Below are 15,189 nucleotides of genomic sequence, written 5' to 3' on the forward strand. Positions count from 1 at the left end.
AACTAATTCATCCTACTACTTGCCCCCAAGAATACTTTTTTTTTTTCAAAAAAAAAAATTTAAGCGGAAGAGGGATGAAATATAAGAAGTGCAGAAGGGGCAAGAGATTTGAATATGTAACTTTTAATTCCTGAATCCTAGAAATATTTGACGAATGAAAGACCAGTCATGGACTTACACCGTCTATTTTATTATTATTTTTTTGAAGGGTGTACACCGTGTAAATTAACGAATTCCATAGAAAATCAGTCAAACTTGCCGCAGTGTATACTTTACTGCTGAAGGCCGTTACAAAAACACCACAAAAACGTTGTCCAAGCGTCCAGCCAGCCCCTCCCCGTTCCCCCACCGTGGGAAGGCCTTTCCCTCCCTACGGCAATCGTTCAGGTAAAACTCTAGTACTAACATTTACTACCCGCTAAATCATTCATAGCCTGATGACATCCATATTTGGCCGGTAAAGCATTCTTTTCCGGCTCATACCTTCAACTATTTAAGCATCCACTGTAAGCAAAACAAGGTTTATGTATGATGAATAATAACGCAGACTCAGAAAGATAGGAAATGGGTCCAATTATAGATCCTCGTGAGATGAGAAAGAATTTGAAACATTTTTTTTCAGTTAAAATATAAATTAAATTGAAGCTAATAGAGCAGTACTATTTCTTTCCATGGTCATATGAGCCATGAGCCATCCAATTCCCGTACGGGAAACTTTCGCAAAGGCTATTGTCTATGTCACGCACCTGCACAAGTTTTTGCAGTTCTTCGGGATAATTGCAGAAACCTCCAGTGAGGTTTCTGACAATTTCATTGAGCTCCCCTAAGATTTGAAAAATTACACTTATCTTCTTTGATTTGATTAATTTTAGTAATAAAACCTTAAAATAATATTGACTTGGACAATTTTTTAAATAAATACCCAAAAATGCCCCTATGGAATGAGTTTTAATTTATTTCCCTATACAGTTATAAGATTATTTAGTATAATTATAAGGAAAATGTACCAAAATTTTCATGTCCATATCTACTATTTGATAAACAACAATGGTAATAATTTTATTACTATGATATGATATTTTTGATGGTATTTTATTATGGATTTATATTTAGAAGATAGAAAAGAAAATATTGAAACAATTTATTTAGAGTTTATAAATTTTTGAAATAGTGAGATTATCATATTTTAGTAATACTTTTGGGTCATTTCTTTTTTATTTATTATTAATTTTAATACCAAAAAATAGAAAACAAAAATCAACAAAAATATTGAATTACATATAAAATTAATTCGTCAAAAAAATTACTAATTCGGCATTTGGTTATAATAGAAATCTAGAGGCAATGACGATAATTCTACAGTTTTATTGGTGAAAAATTTTAAAAAAAAATAAGAAGGAAAAATAATGAAAAATAATTTTAAAACTCATTCTAAAATTTCATTAAAATATTTAAGGGTAAAATTATCATTTTAAATGACAAGGGAGGTATGTATAATTTTTTAAACCTCAAAGGAGTTCAGTGAAATTATTGTCAGAAACCTCCTTATCCCCAATTCTTTTGTCGCATCGGCCCTTTTGCAATTTGCGTCTTCCTTTGCCTTTGCCAGACTTCTTTTCGCTGATTGACAACGACAAGGGCGGGTAAATATGTTGATTTCAGCAGACGTGGGGCAGGATGGCCCGGGCCACGCTGCCAGAACGCTGCGATATCACACAAACTTTCCCCATAGTCACTTGTACAGGGCTTCACAGTAACAAGTAGACAGTCACCAAGAATGGGTACACGCGCTTAGCGTTGACATTGGAAAATGGATATTACCAAAAACCTCAACCACTCCTTAAACTTCGTCCAATGCAAAAGAAGAAGGAAAGGATTGCTTGAGGTTTTTTGGAGGAGTATGAATATCATTTCCTTAAGAAGGCGGGGATATATTTTTATATAATTAACTCACAGTACTACCATATGTTATACGAACTAAGAAGTTAACTAGGAACAAAGTCCTTTCGTTCGCATGAACACCAACCCACATGTATCGCTACTTCTGCGATAGGATAGCTTGAAACTTCAACTTGATTGCTATCATTTACAGCAGCAAAATGTCAAGACAAACTAAGACATAATTTGAGACCACACAACCAATTGTAAAGCTCTAATTCTGTTTCATTAAGCAAAAAGCTCTAATCAAGTGATAGCACAAATTCATGTACAACAACAGGATACTCTTCCCAGACACAGAATTCTACACCAGAACTTGCAATGCCCGATTAAGTCAATACATGCTTCCAGCTTATTGGTAATTTTAGTTAATAAACGTACGGTAATATCCTCCAGGGGACAAGATTACAGTACTCGTTCCAGATTTCTTTGTACTTCTGTGCACACCGGGCTTCATCTCTTCTCTCTCTCCATACAAGCAAAATAAGAAGATACACAGGGTAGAAGTATGGAATTGGGGAACTACAAAAGCATTCATTGATCTGGGAGTTAGTTTCTGACAGCGCATGAACGTGATAAAATAAGAAAAGATAGCTACGTTACCTTATACCACAAGGCAAACTGAATGATAGTGCAACCAATAGATCCCCCAGGTAATTACTGTGCCTTGCAATGCCCCTTCAACAAGATGTTATTAACAAGTAAATATAATTTAGACATCAAAACTCTATCTAGAGAAAAAATGCAGGGAATCTAAAATGTATGCAATGTCTGCTTTCTGAAAGTAATCTGGAATCACCCAGACTCAGTAAGATGGTGTGCTGCTATAATAATAGCCACGCTGCAGAAACACAGGCTGCCATGGCGTTTCTCAGTACTCAAGATATCTTGAGTACTCAGCGTTACTCGAGATAACTAAATTTTAGATTATGAAAGTAAAGAAGCTTTGCTCGGGCCGAAACACCAAAATATGCCATGGCGTTGATTGAGGTTCTACCAAGTAAGAAAATGATAATAGATTATAGTGTGTTCACATATATTAATTTGCTCACAGTAGTTGAATAAGCAAACAAGTCAATTGATGCCTACCAGTAACCTGAAGCTAGCAACTTTCCTCCAATAACTTTTGGAGGCCTACCCCAAATTGGTGCTTTGGGGTCCTTTTTAAAAACATGCTTCTGCTTGTTGGCTCCTCTAAACACAACATAACTTCCAAGAAAAACAGGGAACCAAGCCAAAGGGCAATACAGATTAAAAATAAAAAACTTAGTAAAAACTTCAATAATTCGAAGTTTGTTTACCCAATGAAAAAGACAAGGCAATTTGCAACATTTGCAGCTGTTGTTAGCTCCACTTTGTTATGCAAGAGCCACCAACCCTGTAAAAGAAATTGAAAAGAACTAATTTATCCTACAGTTTGAAAGTTAAAATCAAAGGTACAAAGGCTAACAAATATATCAGAAAGAACATGACGTATGGTAGATGCAACATGAGATCTTAGACTTAGCAATATCAGGAACCTGCAGATGACAGAAGTACGCTAAATTTCTAGATATCGATTTCCCCTCTTCACAGCCAAGAGAATAGATGGATTGTATCCTACCACTTCATTGCCTCAAATTATTACTTGAAACTTATCTGAGAATTCAAAAAGTAAGCTCCTATCTTTTGGCCACTTTGACTCAATAACTGAATTGGAATTCTAGAATGCAACTACATACTAGAGCAAGATGTTAATTCTGACACTTACCCAAAAAAAGGATGTTAATTCTGACTATAACCAATAATGGGCTCCCTGATATATCAGTTACTAATTCCAGTTCAAGAACCAACAATCAGAGACCAATACAAATTGTTCAGAAGTGATGAAATTATGTCCTTGTCCAATGAATCAAATAAAGGTCAGAAGGAGGTAGGTTCTTAAAAGGAGGCAGAAGAAATTTCAGCACATTTAGGGCCATTTAGAATGTTTAGCAACATAGGCACATTCAATAGCGAATTAGCACCAAAAGAACAGGTAGGCAACAACAGTCTAGGACGATCTTTAAATTAAGTTAATTTGTTATTGCAGATATGATGCTGACTAACATTAGATATTAGTTTTACGAGAACTCAAAGTTCCATTCGGCATCTGTAAACAAGTCCAACAAATTGTGTTAAAGTCTCCTAGGACTTTGCTTGCAAGTGTATGTGACCAAATACTGTATATTGACAGGCTCTCTCTCTCACTCACAAGCACACCCCCCGCCCACCCACATAGACCCATATACAGCAGGAACAAACAAAAAAAAAAAAATTGATGAAAGGAAGCAAGAAGAGAATCCTGATTTGTAAGCAAGGGCAGAATCCTTTTTAAATTACAGGCAACAAGCTAGATTACATGCCTGGATACTGAAAGTATATGGAATCCAGACTAGATCTCCAAAAACTAGCATGAATCCCAATCTTTCTGCAATTATGTCCCATCTGCAATGAACAGCCATACCCAAAGCGTATCGCTTAAACAATTTATAAAGTTGAATGTTAAGGCAAAACACTAAATGTGCACTTCATATACAGATATCAAAGCAATAAAATTAAAAAAAAAAATACAGTTTTCATCAAAAGAGTGGTCAAACTAGTGAAATAATCATAAACTAGGCATATATGAACCAGTATTAAGAAGCTTAAGGCTTAAGATTATAGCACTAATAATACCACAAGAACTAAGCCTAAAACACTTTAACATGTAATTCCTTTCTTTTTCCCTTAAAAAAGGGTTATGTGGGATCAAATCCAAAACTCTAGGGATGATGTCAAAATATTGACCAATAACCAAGAAGGAGCTGAGGCCAACTTTAAGATATTTCACAATATGAAAAAGTTGTACTATTTTGTCAAGAAGAGCTCTCACTCTCTCTACTGTTCCTTCACCTAATCTTCCTGAGATATAAACTAAATTCATAAGTCATGACAGACTTATATAACATGTGGGCATTCAAAATTTGTCAAAAGGAGGACTACAGACCAGAAATGAAGTTGGAGCATGGAAACTTTTCATGTAGGTAACTAACGAGATTAGAACAAAAAATTGGGAATTAGTACAGAACCACAAAAGAATTAAAACAAGGATAGCTTCATCAGTCATTATGCCAAACTATGGGAACTATTGGATACCTGGATCTATGCCCCCCACCATAGTGTCTGATACAGGTACCAGACATTTAAGTATGCCATCTTAATTGTACCCATCATAACAATACAGACTGGTGACAATACAGCAAGGTGGGCCTAGATTTATTAGGCAGTACCCACTTCACACCATTTGCATTATCCCATTTGACTAAGCATATGGTATCAGCAATATACACTAATACATCCATAATACATGATTTTTGTAAAAACAGTCCATACCATCTGTCATTGTTTAAGTGCTGGAATTTCTACATGCTTTAGTGAAAGGTTATCTCTTGAAATAGGATGGAAAAGTTGGGAAAACCAAAATGGAAAGGATGATAATTAGCTACTTACGTGGATGTCATGAACTCTTCATAGAAAAAGTAATCAATAATATATAGCTGCAAAGATATGAAGTATTACATAAATTGTGAGATACCATCCATCTTTCTACCCCTTAGGACAAGAAATAATATTCCAGTAACTTACCGTACAAAATATCTGATATAGGATCATTGACTGTGTTAAATTTGAATCCTTGAGAGCTTTTAAGAGAATGGATAGATTGATGAGGAGCCAACCCATCATTCCAGCTCTAACAAAGAAAAATCTGCAAAAGAAAGTTGTAGTTATCACAACAAAGCTCACATTGGTAGTTATCAAATCATGGCATCAAAATTTGAGTGCATTAAACTGTGTAACATGCAAAAGATGGAAAAAAAAATATTTTAAGCAGAGTATCATAGAACGTCATTTCTTTTTTTACATAATCAAATTATTTAGCAAATGATGTAACTCCTAAAGGCAACACTTTAAACACTGAAAAATAATGAAGAAGTCAAACTTGGACAAACAACGTAAAATAGACAGAGCATCTCAGAAGCGAGGAAAAATAGAGCACAAGTCAAATATACATACAATCAAAGGTGTCAAAGCAATGTGTGAAGATTTGAGCATTTACTTGATCAAAACATGTGAAGTAACACATGAAACACTTGAAACATATCTTGAACCATAAACACCAGCATAAGATATGTAATCCCTTATAGTGACAAACAATAAAGCATAGTAAATTATTGTGTCACATCCTGAAGGTCTATCACAGTGATAAAGATTTCAAGAAGTTTCAGGTACAGAGTACATACTTGAGGTCAATGCCGAAGAATTGAGGATTCAGTTGGATCCCAAACCACCTTTTGGATGACATTTGGATACAAAAATAACAAGGTAGATGATTAATCAGAAGGCATTTGTGCGCAGTTGAAATACAACATGAATAAAATGGAGTTTAAAAAGTTATCACAAAACTACAAGAATGCTAATTTTACGATAATGTTTCAGCATCTGTATGAATTAATATTGCAAATCACGATATTTATATAGAAAACAGCCTAGAACAAAGTATTATGCATCATTGGTAGCAATAATTGGGTGAAATAGTAAAAAGAAAAACCTGGAGCTGTAAGCCAAAAGAAATTAAATTCAGTCAGGTGGACAATAAAAATGTAAGCTATTATTGACTAATTCTCTGCTTTTGCAAAAATGTATGCTCTTTGAAGGGTTCTACAAAAATTAGTATAGTCAAGATTTCCCTGTGGACTTATTGCCGAGGCTGAGCAACATGAGATGGTCAGAAGGAAGAACTGGCAGAGTCATTTAACGACATGAAGATTCTTAACCAAACATCTTTAGTCACCTAGGCAGATGCTATTAAGATGGTGCAATTAATGCAAATTTAGTAAATTATAATAAATTGAGTAAGACCAACCCCATCTATTCCTTATCATTTGCGTACATGTCTCTTAGTCTTGGTCAATATAACAACATTTTGTTGGAAAAATTTAGAGCAGTGTAATCCATGGATGTTAAGCAAATTATTGCTACTTGACCTAGATTAAAATACTAGAACACGTTGTTTTCTTCTCAGGCACGATAGCAGCACATCTAATCACTAAAGGAAGCTAATTTAATAAATAGGAGCCTGCAGAGATCAAACGTTATATTGTCCCAGTAAAAATCCACAATCTGACCACAACAGTTTGAGTTACCAGTCATGAATCAAGTTTCCGGTACCGTGAGGCTTCAGAGAAGAGTTCTGATCACTTGACTTACAACCGACCACATACAATAAGAGTGTGACCTGGCATTTACAAGCAAAATAAGGTTAAGAGAACAAGATTAAAAGTTCAGAGAAGTAGTCAGATTTACAACAGATATATATTTTGTCTGAATATATCTTCGTGTGATTAATTCCAATGCCCGAGCTAAGTATATGAACTTAATTGTGAATTCTTGAACCTGAATCCTCAAACATACATCGTTGGTATCATATCAGGTTTGAAATTGTTAATATTTTGAAATCCTACTCAAATTAATATAGATCAATCATGCAACAAAAATTTCCAATGGGCGAAAACTGAAACTTACAAGAACGCTGAACACAAAAGTTGTTGATAAAAGCTCAAGCCCTCGGTCTGCAATTATCTGCAAGACTCGTCAATGAGTTGGAGAGTGTGTAGCTTAACTTGATTTTGTAAATCAAAACGAGAAAATTACTTACAGTAGGCGATACAATATCCAACTGGGTCCCGATTCCAAGAAGGGCAATCAAAACGAGCAGCAATAGCAATCCTGAGCCCACCAACTAAAGGTTATACTACAATGCACTTTTTTTTTTCCCCCCGGGGTGTTGGGGGGGGGGGGGCGGGTGAGGGGGAGGAAAGAGTCTTGGGATTCAATAAATATCAGAGAGAGATGGAGAGGTGACCGTTGCAACGGTAATGGAGGCGAGTCCCATCAGTCAAAGTGACCCCAGGAACAATCTTTCCGGGCAGGATAGATCCAGCAACTGCCAAGTACGTGAAGAACGAGAGCAGCAAACCAACCTATACACAATAAAAAACCAAGAATATTAAATCAATGCAGGTTATGCCTAGCAAGCTGTTTATGCCAGTGATGTATCCTTGAATCACAGTAAACTTGTGCATGAGAGAAGCAGAGATAAGATTACAGACGGAGATGGAGGAGGGAATGAGGGAGTTGACAAGGGGATTGACATCCATCTTATGGGCTTCGGCTGGGGAACGTTGGTTGGTTGATGCGGTTCAGTTCGATTCAGTTCACTTATAAAACTGCGTTTGATTCTCCACTGCTCAGTGAAGTGCTCCTTCTTTTTTTTCTTTCTCAATGTTCCTCTATTTTTTTTTTTTTTTATTGGGGATGGTTGGAAATCATTTGCGTTGTCTTGGCGGATTCTTGCGGGATGCGGAGCTGCGGACGGGAAGGGGAAGCAGGCCCAGCGGCAGCGAGGCTGCACTTTTTCGAGTATGTTTTTGACGACCTTTTGATATATAAGAACTCCTACTGGCCCAAAAACATGTCCACTTCACTTAAAGTCCAAATGTTGTCCTCAAGGCCAGTTTTTAGCTATTTTCAACCCCTAGATTCCTAAGAATGAATTATGTAGGAAAAAGGGGTGACTAGTTCTTTTTTTTTTTTTTTGGATATCTCTTGTAACTCATATCACATCTTCATATAAATTACCACACACATTTGTTTGGATTAACTGTTTTTAGAAGTATTTTTGAAATATTTTACTGTAGCAGTGTATATGAAAAATTTTTACTATAACTTTTTTAAAAATATTTGATATATTATATGAATGAGATGTTTTTTGAGTTGTTTTTATTTATGTATTACTGTAATATTATATTTAAAAAACTTATTTTTGAAAAATAGGTCAATCCAAACGAAATCTATAGAATTTAGAGTTGAATGCTGAGCCCAAGCCCAAAACATCCTTATCAACTTATAATGTTCCTTTTTTTTTTCTTTTTTTTTTTTAAGGTGTGTCCCGCAGGGAGTGGACCCCGCAGACTATTCACCACCCTCAACAACTTGCTGGCAGCAAGGTTCGAACCAGGGACCTGAAGCCCCATCTTCAGCAACCTCAACCACCAGACCAAGCCCCTGAGGGCAACTTATAATGTTCCTTTAAACCAAAAAAGAGAAAAAAAAATTCATTCATTCATTTAGGATCTTTGGAGAAAATTTAAATGCTTATGAGCCAACACAAAGTATTTGTACTTTGTCCAATTGTTAATAATAAAATAAAATAAGTTTTTAACCTTTAGAGAAGACTCTATGCTTCACAAGGGGTAACCCAAAAAAAAAAGTTTGAATTGCAATTAATCTTCCATCCCAATTTTCTGTTCCACCGTCTATCATGTTATCATCTGAACAGCAACCTTTTTTTCATTTTAATTTGAAAGAGTCTCCAAATCTCATTTGTCACCATTTAATGTCCCCGAGAACATGCAAAACGGAATCGTCATTCGAAAAGCCCATTTTAATGGGCTTGTCCCATTGGACCAACCCATTTTGGCGCGGCGTGGATTTGCAAAACGCAATACAAGACAGTCCTCATCTTTACTAGGTCCATGACTGTGTTAGGGGTGAATAATTTTTACGCTTTTTATAATTATATTTTTCATATATATATTTTTTATTTTACATAAATTAAATTATTATAATATATATTTTTTTGATAAAAATTTCAAAAAATAGCAATCCAAGCGCAAATTGCTGGTCTATTTTTTGTATTGATGAATAGAACGAATAAAAGGATACAACTGGAATTAACAGGATTAACAAAATAAATAGCAGCAGCTTGCTAAAAAGGCAAAAAGAAGGAAAAAACAAAAAATGAAATCCGGGCACTGAGTAATTCCTCTTGTCTTGATGGAAAAGCAGTAAAGCACTATAGACATTTTGAATTACCGTAGTCCGCGCAGCATGATATCACGTCTAATCCCGTTCCTCCGCCTCTATATATAATCCCCACCACCACCAACGAATCAACCCTAGGAAATTCCTTTTTGCCTCACTTTCACAAAAACCCTAGCTTCCACTTCTCCCTTAAACCCTAAAGCCTTCTCTCTTCGTCTCGTTTTATCCGTCTCTCGCTTAGCAAATCCGCAATGGAGTTTTGGGGTAACTCTCTTTTTCCCTTCCTCCTTTCATTTCAACTCATATTTCTTATCTATTTTTGGTTTCTTCTTTTTCCCTCTTTTCTGGTGTAATTTTGTTTTCGTTTAACTGCCGCTGACTGCTCACTTATCTACGGCTGATGAAGTAGTTTCTCAGTTGTATTTGCGGTGTTAGGTGGCGGTTTTGATGCTCTGGTTTTGATCGTATAGGCATACATGTATATACGCGCTTGTACGTTATGTAAAGATGAACCGACACATCTTTATATGTTTTTCTTTGGCTGAATTGTCTGAAAATAGACTTTCGTTTCTTACATATAAAATGGAGCATCTTTATCTTTTAATTGCTTATGAAAGGTGGTTGTACTAATTTATACTGAATAATGCGACATTATAGTTTAGTCTTGTATTATATATGTAAAGTTTGTTATTATGGGCGTAAACTTTCGAGAGGGGAGAGACAATTCAAATGTCCACAATTAGCTCTACGCTATAACAGAAATACTGTTTTATTTATGTTACTGACGGTCTTTTATGCTTCCCTCCGTTTCTGAATTGTGTTGAACTCGTACAAGGCGTTTTTGGTATCAATGCACAGTCGAGTTTGACTAGCTGGTGGTTTAATTTGAGTGTGACACACAAGCTTTTCTGTTGGAAAGATAATGCTGCAGTTAAGACCTTTATACGTGGTTGTGTATTCTAGAATTTACACTTGGATGTGTTTTATGGAAAAAATGGAGCACGATTTGATTTTTTTAGAGCGTTATATGGGCTTTGATTTAATGCCCTGTGAATGACAATTTATGGTTTGGTCCTGTCTTGCAGACAGATTGATTTTCTTTTGTAGTTTTGTTTAGTTTTACTATGCATAAGTAATTATTGTTTTTTACGGCAACATAACATGGCCAATCTAACTTGACGTGCTTTTTATCCAGCTGCTGAGGTTAAAGGTGGAGAGCCTTTCAAGGTTGAGCCTGGTGAGGGTATGGTTCTGCATCTTTCACAGGTATAGATTACTAATAACTTCTTGAGATTAATCTTTTGTTTTTGATAATTGAACCTCAATGGATGGATATATTTATGCAGGCTTCTATTGGTGAGGTTAAAAAGGAGAAAGGGAATGAAACCATCTGTCTGTTTGTGAATGTGGATGGACAGAGGCTTGTTCTTGGAACACTTTTCTCTGAGAAACTCCCTCAGCAACAATTTGACTTGGTATTTGACAGAAATTTTGAGTTATCACATAACTGGAAAAGCGGAAGTGTCTACTTCTATGGCTATAGGGCTAACAACCCTTTTGACGAATATCCTTTGCACCTGCTATTTGGGCTATCTTAGTTTTCCTACAAGATGATATTATCACAAATTTTTTCCATTTGACTCTGTTGGATTCTAAATTCCATGTTCTTTTTCCTTGACTCGATTATTTTCGCCACGGAGGATGATGGGGGTGATTTTGGTTAGTATAGTCTTTCCCTTTTTGTATAAAGATTTTATTTTTGTCCATTTTTTGGGTGCTCAATACCTGTACATCTGTATCTTATGTTCAGATTCTGATTCTGAAGAGGAGATTCCACTTACAATTGCAAACAATGGTGTGTAGAAAGTGGTGTTTCTGTTTTATGATCATGAGATACTGAATTTTATAAAATCAGATATATTCCAGTCTGTCATCTCAATTTTCAGGTAAACCCGAGATCAAGGTTAAGGAAGACAAACCTGCTGACAATAAAAAGGCTAAAGCTGAGAAGGATTCTAAGCAAAAGGTGAAGATTGTGGAACCAAATCAGGATCTCCTTAAACGTGATGAAAATGATGATTCCAGTGATGAAGATGATGATTCTAGTGATGAAGATGATGATGCCTCTTTGGATGAGGTATTAAATCTGAAGGTTATCTGTTTATTCTGATGTCATCTGTGGTAGTTTTTGTCTCTATTTGATAGGGCTTTACATTGTAGATCAGTTGACCGTTTTTGGGACATGAGATATTTTATGATTGAGATTGGTGAACAGTTGGTATGTCTTTGTTTTTTTAAATTCTTTAATTGATTATTCCATGATCCCATTTGGCACACGATATATATCTAGGTCACTTGTCATGGGAAGGAAAGTATGGAAAATGATTGCTTGGCTTGGCTTAGTTGCTCCTAACTGGAGCCATTTTAGATTCTTTACATTGATGCATAAAGGGGAAGGCTCATTACTTGTCTTTTTGGCAACATCTTATGTGGTTTGCCTCCTCATGAAATCACCCATGTTATTGTATAGGAAATATGCAGTATTAGTTTTTCAATTAATGTAAGTTTCCATTTTGGCTATAGGAGCTGTAGCATTTTTGGGTTGACAGTTACTAGCTTATTGTTCTACGTGGTTCAATCTCTAGAATCCGTTGGTAGTTGCTCTGATTTTTTGCACTGCCTTGATTTTATTTATTTATTTTTATGATTTGGCCTCTTAGAATTTGTTGGTCTTTGTTTCTCTTGCTTAGAATATGTATGGCAATTGGTCCATCCAATTTATGTAATTTTTGTTCCCTATTCAGGATGAGGATGAGAGTGACACTGATGGAGATGATGAGTCAGATGAAAGCGATGAAGAGACACCAAAGAAGGTAGTAGTCCTTGATATGTAATATTTGAATGTTTTGGGTTAAGGAGCATGGGTATACCAATTAAATATTTTGTTGGGTTTTATCTTTGCTTTTGAAGGTTGAAATCAGCAAGAAGAGAGCTATTGAGTCAGCCGTCAAAACACCTGGTCCTGATAAGAAAGCTAAATTGACAACTCCTCAAAAAACAGGTTTTTTTCTTGCTCTTAGTGCAGTTACGGTTTTAGTTTGTTATTGCACTTGTGCATGTATTACAGAGTGGTCTCTTTTTATGTTCTGGATACCCTTTCTCAAGTACTGTTCCATTACCGGTGTAGATGGCAAGAAGGGTAGTGGGCATGTGGCTACACCTCATCCTGCAAAACAGGCTGGGAAGAACAAAAATCAGCAAACTCCAAAATCTGGAGGTGGGTCGCATAATTGCAAGACATGCAGCAGGTAAACCTTTTTGCTTTGTGACTTGCATTTGGGTAGGCGCTGCTGTTTCTGGTATTAAGAAATTTCACACTTGTAATGCCTAACAGGGCATTTGGCTCTGAAAATGCTCTGGAATCCCACACAAAGGCAAAACACAGTGCTGGAAAGTGAAGTAGGATTCTCAAAATGATGGCCTAAAAGACCTGATGGAATGGAAGAGACTTTTAAACTATTTGTAGGCTGATTCAGCTGATGTAAAGTTGAGAGCTGTTAGCTAGGTTCTGCTTTATTACATGTTATTCTCTGCGGCCTTTGTTTTGGGTTGGGTGTTTTTTTTTTTTGTTTCCCCGCGCACGGCGTTGGGGGGGGGGGGTTGTTTGGGTACCAGTGGCAGATCAAAATGGATTATGGAACTTACATTTTTTACCCCTCGCGATGGTTTTTGGTTTGCTTAATTGAAGTTCCAAATGCCTTGATATTTTGGGCAAAGTTTTATGCATCACTGTTCAATAGTTATATGCTTTCCACTAGCTCTAGTTGCGTGGGTCTCTCTGTGTCTCCCAGAATTTAGAGAATGCCTCCATTGGCAAATACTGCAAGTACTGACTGCATGTTGGATGGCTGGAATTGCCTAAAAGAAGTCCTTGGGTTATTATATCTGCATTTGCAACGTGGAGAGCCATTTGTCCATGTTTTTTTATATCAAAGAAGGATGTCTTAAAGTCACTCGGCACAGTAATTGTGCTCGTCTCAAGTGGTGTTTGATAGTTGTGTTTGTCTCTGTCTTTTAGTAAGGAAATTTTGCTCGTTGGTAAGTTGTCTTGTCTGTGCCTTTGAGGGGCGTATTTGTGCTCGTCTTAGTGGTGTATGTTCGGAGATGGCCAAATCTTCATTCTCGGATGCCCCCAGTCACTGGGCAAGGTTATTGTGCTTGTCCTAATGGTGCTTAATTTAGGCACGGCGGCTTGATTCAGTAAAAGTTTGGTGAATTTTTCCGTAAGTTTTAAATCTAGTTTGGATAAAAAATAAAATAAAACGCTGGTAGGTTATGAGGCAACTGCCATTAGCTCTCATTTCATTCTTTTGGCAAATTCAAATAAGTGAAGCTTTCCCTAAGGATTCAAATCCCGGAAGCTTCATTGCTTTTCCTAACTAGTATTTTGACCCGTGTTATGCACGAGATTATATTTCAAATCAAAATAATATTATATATATTTATATATTGTGGTACAAAATAATATATATATATATACTAAAAATTTTAAAGAAGTGTATGCTTAACATGTTGACAAAATTTTAATTTTTAATGATTTATATGATAGAGGAATTGTGAACGCATTTAAGGAGAGAGTTAGGGTGGGTGGTAAAGTGAGAAGAGTTTTCTAAAAAAAAAATCAATCTAGTAGTATTCGACAAAAAATATTATGTTATACTCATATATCAAAATTTATAATATAAAAAAATAATTATAATCAATTTATTTTCTGCTATTTTTAGAAAAAAAAAATCTTTCTCCTATCTTGTACCGCTAAAATTGTTGACTGCATTTAGATTAGAGTTTTTCATAAACTTTAATGTATATTTTTAAAAAATCTCTGTATTTAGATTAAAGTTTTTCATAAACTTTAACGTATATTTTTAAAAAATCTCTGTAATATATATTTTTTTAGATTTCTCAAAACTATTAAAAATTACCATCATTTCCCTCTTCTCTTATCCGCTAGTTAGTCATCATATGCTTCCTACGACTTTTGTATTTTCTCTCATTGTACCATTCTGTCTATTATTATTATTATTTTTTTGTCATCTCTATCATATCCCTGCAATCCTCTTTCTTCTTCTCTTCCTTCTCCGTCCATCCTTATAACCAACATTTCTTCTTCAACCTTTCTCGCCACTTTTCAACTCCTCACCATTTTCTTCTCGCCATTCTTCCCCCGCACCCAACCTATTTATATCCCTACGACCCAATATCTTTAACTTTACCTATCATATTGAAAATTGATTACAATGGTTGCAATTATTAGTATTTAAAAATAGAGATGAAAAATTGATAATATCTATAATATCTTCAAGTACT

At 35.6% G+C, this 15,189-nt stretch overlaps 2 protein-coding genes across 4 annotated transcripts; one reads left to right on the forward strand and one right to left on the reverse strand.

Moving 5' to 3' along the window:
* Nucleotides 1-2,142: 2,142 nt before the first annotated feature.
* Nucleotides 2,143-8,395, reverse strand: LOC113775124 (delta(14)-sterol reductase). 2 transcript variants are annotated; one of them, XM_027319871.1, is made up of 13 exons: nt 8,109-8,393; nt 7,862-7,979; nt 7,655-7,725; nt 7,522-7,578; nt 7,143-7,234; nt 6,240-6,287; nt 5,584-5,704; nt 5,449-5,495; nt 4,323-4,404; nt 3,240-3,316; nt 3,028-3,147; nt 2,542-2,616; nt 2,143-2,460 (listed from the first exon to the last, which is right to left on the reverse strand). In XM_027319871.1, exons 1-13 carry the CDS (start codon nt 8,154-8,156, stop codon nt 2,307-2,309), a joined length of 1,110 nt encoding a protein of 369 aa, XP_027175672.1. In that variant the 5' UTR covers nt 8,157-8,393; the 3' UTR covers nt 2,143-2,306. The 2 variants fall into 2 exon arrangements, with proteins under 2 accessions (XP_027175672.1, XP_027175673.1); XM_027319872.1 differs by lacking the exon at nt 3,028-3,147 and having other exon boundaries at nt 8,109-8,395.
* A 1,540-nt stretch (nt 8,396-9,935) lies between these two features.
* LOC113774520 (histone deacetylase HDT1) lies at nt 9,936-13,608 on the forward strand. Of its 2 annotated transcripts, none has more exons than XM_027319049.1 (10): nt 9,936-10,086; nt 11,018-11,088; nt 11,169-11,386; nt 11,519-11,541; nt 11,633-11,677; nt 11,769-11,974; nt 12,627-12,695; nt 12,793-12,883; nt 13,010-13,130; nt 13,217-13,608. In XM_027319049.1, the coding sequence occupies exons 1-10, from the start codon at nt 10,074-10,076 to the stop codon at nt 13,278-13,280; spliced, it is 921 nt and encodes a 306-aa protein (XP_027174850.1). In that variant the 5' UTR covers nt 9,936-10,073; the 3' UTR covers nt 13,281-13,608. The 2 variants fall into 2 exon arrangements, with proteins under 2 accessions (XP_027174850.1, XP_027174851.1); XM_027319050.1 differs by having other exon boundaries at nt 11,769-11,959.
* The last annotated feature ends 1,581 nt before the right edge of the window (nt 13,609-15,189 follow it).

Source organism: Coffea eugenioides, chromosome 6 (genome assembly GCF_003713205.1).
Source record: "Coffea eugenioides isolate CCC68of chromosome 6, Ceug_1.0, whole genome shotgun sequence".
Classification (NCBI taxonomy): Eukaryota; Viridiplantae; Streptophyta; class Magnoliopsida; order Gentianales; family Rubiaceae; genus Coffea; species Coffea eugenioides.